Below are 4,350 nucleotides of genomic sequence, written 5' to 3'. Positions count from 1 at the left end.
TGACCGAAATGTTCTGTGCAATGTTCTATATTTTATTTCTCTGGCTTTTTACACAAATAAATTACTGTCATTCACAGTGTTCATTATTAACCAACTACCACCACAATCTATGTGCCTGTGCCTGTGCCTGTGTGTGTGTGGAGAGAGACAAAGAGAGAGCATTTGGATAACATTAATCCATACCACAATGCCATGTGCTAAGAGAGGTCTCAAGAGACTACTGGGAAAACATTCACAAATCTAAACACAACAAGTTGACAAGATGGCAAAACCAAGCTCCTGGTACTAATGTTTGAAAGTTTGAAACAGACAATGAGGACAAGAACCTACATGAACAAGTCTTACTTCTTTCAAAAAAAAAAGTCTTACACAGTTCACCTTCCCCACCTCAACTCAGCACATAACGGCAATGGAAGAAACCTGAAACCAACAAAGAAATTATTTTACCAGACATACTTTTACAAAAAATGTGCACAATATAATAAAATAACAGAGGTGACCACATGCCCTTAAAAGAAAAAAAAGTATATTTTTCATATTAAAAAATGAAACAATCAGAGAGGAGGGATTCATACTTGGGTCAGAGGTGATGAGCATTGCTGTTCCACCAAAATCACAGGTACCCCCACTATTCTTGGCCTTCTGCCAATAACTATTGAAAGCATAAGAGGCATGAGCTGCAACAGTATCAGGGTAAAAGCATCTCCCCTGAGGCATGATTTCTTCACATTCTGCACCACCATCACCACAAGCATAGTCCATTGCTTGCTGCAGTGTGTCCTCTGGAACAGTGGGCTTTGCCACACACCACAGCCCATACTTCCTCACAGGCTTGGGTTCCTTATATGTAGGAGCAGGCCCACATGGAGGAAGCCCAAAACCACCAGACGGAGGAGAAACAGCAGGTGGGTCAGTTGGGAAATTTACAGGATCTTCATTGTCTGGTGCAAATGTGAAGGAAACAGCAGGTGGGCTGGCTGTTGGGAGACTTGGGGGAGATGGGTGTCTGGCAACGTTTGCAGGGACAGAATTCCCAAAGGTGGGAGACAAAGGTGAGGGTGTAAGCTGTGCTAGAGGTGATGGTCTTGCTTGGAATGGCTCTACTATCAGCTTCCTGCTGCTTCTACTCTCCTTCACAAAATCTATGTCAAGAGAGAGACCCATGTTTCTAAGAGCAGACTTGTGAGAAGCCAATGAAAGATATGAAGATGGGTGAAGAAGATAAGATGAGTTTGTGTTCTGGAGGAAGTTGAGGAGAGGTTTCAAGTGGGTATCAGCTAAAACTTCCCTGTATTTAGAAGAAGGTGAGTGATGGGGATGTTCAAGGCAGTCGGTAGAGACTATGGTGGACACTTTAACTCGTTTCTCTAAACCCCATCTAACTAGAGAAAAGTAAAGGTTCTCAATAGCAGGAATAATGGAAGCCCAATACTCCTCATAGTTGGCATTGCATAGAAAACCGCCACCAACAACCACATTTCTGGGTATCTTCTCGTTAACGATGTTATCCTTGACCCATTTGTCTGCCGCTGAGATATTGTAAGCAACCTCACGAATCTCTTCTTCATTGACAGAAATGGAGCCAGAGGAGTCTGAATCCTTGTGACCACCAACTGCATATAGTTCATCAAAATCAATATAGGAAAAAAGACAGAGAGAGAGAGAGAGGGTGGGAGGGGGACCTGTGAGCAACAGCAGCAAAGAGAGGGAGACAAAGAGTGCAACCTTCACCATCTTCATCTTCAGAGTCTGAGAAATCCAGAAAACCTAAACCCCTGGTTGAGGTTTTATGGTGGAGTAGAGTTGAGGGGAAGGTAGGGTTTTAGGCCTCGGGTGGTGTGCACCTGTGTACATGAGAATGAAAAGGATCAGTGTCGAGCAGGGAAGCGTGCTGTCCCAGGACACACAAGTAGCAGGGTGTGGGCCCCACTATCTCTGCATGGAGAGCCGAGCTGGGAAAAAGCTGAACTGGGTTCCACTGCAGGAGCACTGTTTCCCAAGGTAAATTATATGTCAATGAGGAATTTTACAGCTCGGTTTGGGCTAGGTGATGCATGGTTTTGGTGCCAAATAGGGTTGGGAGTCTGGGACATAACTCATCGACTCTTGATGAACCATCGTCGCCCAAGCTGTTCCACGTTTGAACTTATGTTGCCTTCCAAAGACGTGATGATCCACATTCTATCTAATTAAGGACTTCACATCCTCAAAAAAGTTTTAAGTTGGGACATGCTAGACCTCTCAAACAAACTGAGCTCCATGTTCAGCTGGTAAATAGCCTGTTCAAACTTGTAAAAGTAAGCTCGAAAAGCTTAACATGAAAAATAGGCATTCGGTTCGACTTGACTCGTACAAGCTCGTTAAGTAGTAAAAACTATCCTTTAGATGTATTTTAAATCATATAGTATGTGTAAAACACATTGAATTATTTGGTTTGCAAAGAATAGGTTGTGGTAAAATTTTATTACTTTTAACTCTGAAACAATACATTTTATTTTTATAAACTTATTTCTTCTTGCTCTAAAACAATATATTTTTTTTATAAATAATCCAGCTTGAACTCAGCTTGGCTCACCTCATCATATGAATGAATTAAACTTGAACACTTCAAGCTGGACTCATTTGGCTCGTTTACCAGACCTACCATTAAGGACACAAAGCAAATGTGTCTTGTGTTGACTTTGCCCGGGATAGTTCTTTAGTGCATCAAATATATGAAGAGTCTTTTGGAGTTTTAAGACATGTTTCCTTAGGAGAGAATGATTATGAGGAAAAATAAAAATCTAAGATAGTTGCAAAAGTGAGATTATAATTTTTTTCTTCTTATGGGAGAAAGGCTTTAGATTAGAAAATGATTCCTCAACTCTAAGATAAAAAGAGTTGCTTGATAATTGAATTGCGAAAAAAGATTATCTTGTGATTTTAAATCGCTTTTGTAAAGGGCTAGCAAACGTGCTCTTGGCAAAATTTTAAACACTTGACCAAGTTGGCAGGTCTTCATGTGTCATATAGGTTTTTTATCAAACAAATTAATATGGTGAGAGCTTGGTGACAGTTGTGGACCTAACCAAGCTAAGGCTACACTGTGGACTTGACTAGTCAATATAACTCAATCTATTGAATCACTACAATTGTGATCTTCAAATTTGGGCCTTTGCCCAATGTCCAGACCCAGCTGAGTCTAAACGCATTCAAGTTCATGTGTTGGGTTTGATGTCAGTCAAGGAATTCATGTACTACACAATGCAAAGTCTAGGGGAACAGCACGGCCATTGAAGGCATTTTAGTCTTTTTCTTGGTTGGACTTCCCTAACATACGGACAAAATGCAGTTGTCACCAAACAGAAATTGATACCAAGGTTGCTTTCTGGTTCAAATTTCAAAAGTTTGCATCGTAAACCAACCTTCGGCTTGGTGGGTGGGCTAGGTTAGGTCAAGTCATAGCCTGACACTCTTAGCTAGATTTCAAACACAAGGACCATGAGCTTAGGTGAAAAGATCAGGTGCATTATGATTGCACAGATATTTGTGCATTAAGCACCTGATCACCCTCCATCTTGGGAGGACAACCTGTCAATTGTGGGCTCAAGTAGGGATGGCAGTGGGGGCGGGGGACAAGGTCTCCACTCCCGCCCCGCCTCAAGATTAGAACCTCCATTCCCAGCACGGGGATGGATTTTAACCTCCACCCCCGCCTTCATCCCCGTTTCATGTCCTCCATCTCCGATTCAAATGGAATGAGGTGGGGCGGGGACGGGGCGGGGAAAAGTGAACCTCCATCCCCGCCTCCATCCCCGAACGGGGATGAATTTTAACCTTCGTCCCCGCCTCCATCCCCGTTTCATACCCTTCATCCCCGGTCCAAACGGGGCAAGGCGGGGCGAGGCCCAGCTTTCCCCCGGTCCACTGCCATCCCTAGGCTCAAGGACTGATAGAGTGTGATCAGATGCTTAATGCACAAAATTTGTGCCATGTGATTGCACCCAGTCCGGACTTAGAGCTTAGACCCACCAAAATCATGGACAAGTTGTGGGTTTAATCATATCTCATTGACTCAGATGAGTCCACTTGGGTCAACCCACCTACCTGTTTGCACTCATCCGGACCTTGACAATGATTCACTTGGCTGTTGGTCAAACCATGGTTGGACCTTTACAGTATGGAGCCTACTCAAGCTTACCAACCACTGCAAGGCTGGAACTAGGCTCAAGTGTAGATGAGCTCATATGCATGGACTATGGACCTCAATGGATTGGAGTTTAGATCCGATATCCGACTGAATCTGATTTGCCAGATTCAGTAGTGCAAAACGAATCTGATTAAATAATTACATTGATTTGGTATGTTGAT

At 43.0% G+C, this 4,350-nt stretch overlaps 1 protein-coding gene across 1 annotated transcript; it reads right to left on the bottom strand.

Annotated features, from left to right (window-relative positions):
• Window positions 1-388: 388 nt before the first annotated feature.
• On the bottom strand, window positions 389-1,734 carry LOC149837344 (O-Glycosyl hydrolases family 17 protein). The gene is made up of 3 exons (XM_090008022.1): window positions 1,683-1,734; window positions 576-1,613; window positions 389-420 (listed from the first exon to the last, which is right to left on the bottom strand). The coding sequence occupies exons 1-3, from the start codon at window positions 1,732-1,734 to the stop codon at window positions 389-391; spliced, it is 1,122 nt and encodes a 373-aa protein (XP_089864148.1).
• Window positions 1,735-4,350: the final 2,616 nt, after the last annotated feature.

Source organism: Nuphar pumila, chromosome 5 (assembly GCF_984573655.1).
Source record: "Nuphar pumila chromosome 5, dmNupPumi1.hap1.1, whole genome shotgun sequence".
Lineage (NCBI taxonomy): Eukaryota > Viridiplantae > Streptophyta > Magnoliopsida > Nymphaeales > Nymphaeaceae > Nuphar > Nuphar pumila.
The sequence above is the reverse complement of the archived record's forward strand: the minus strand, read 5'-3'. Positions and strand labels throughout refer to the sequence as shown.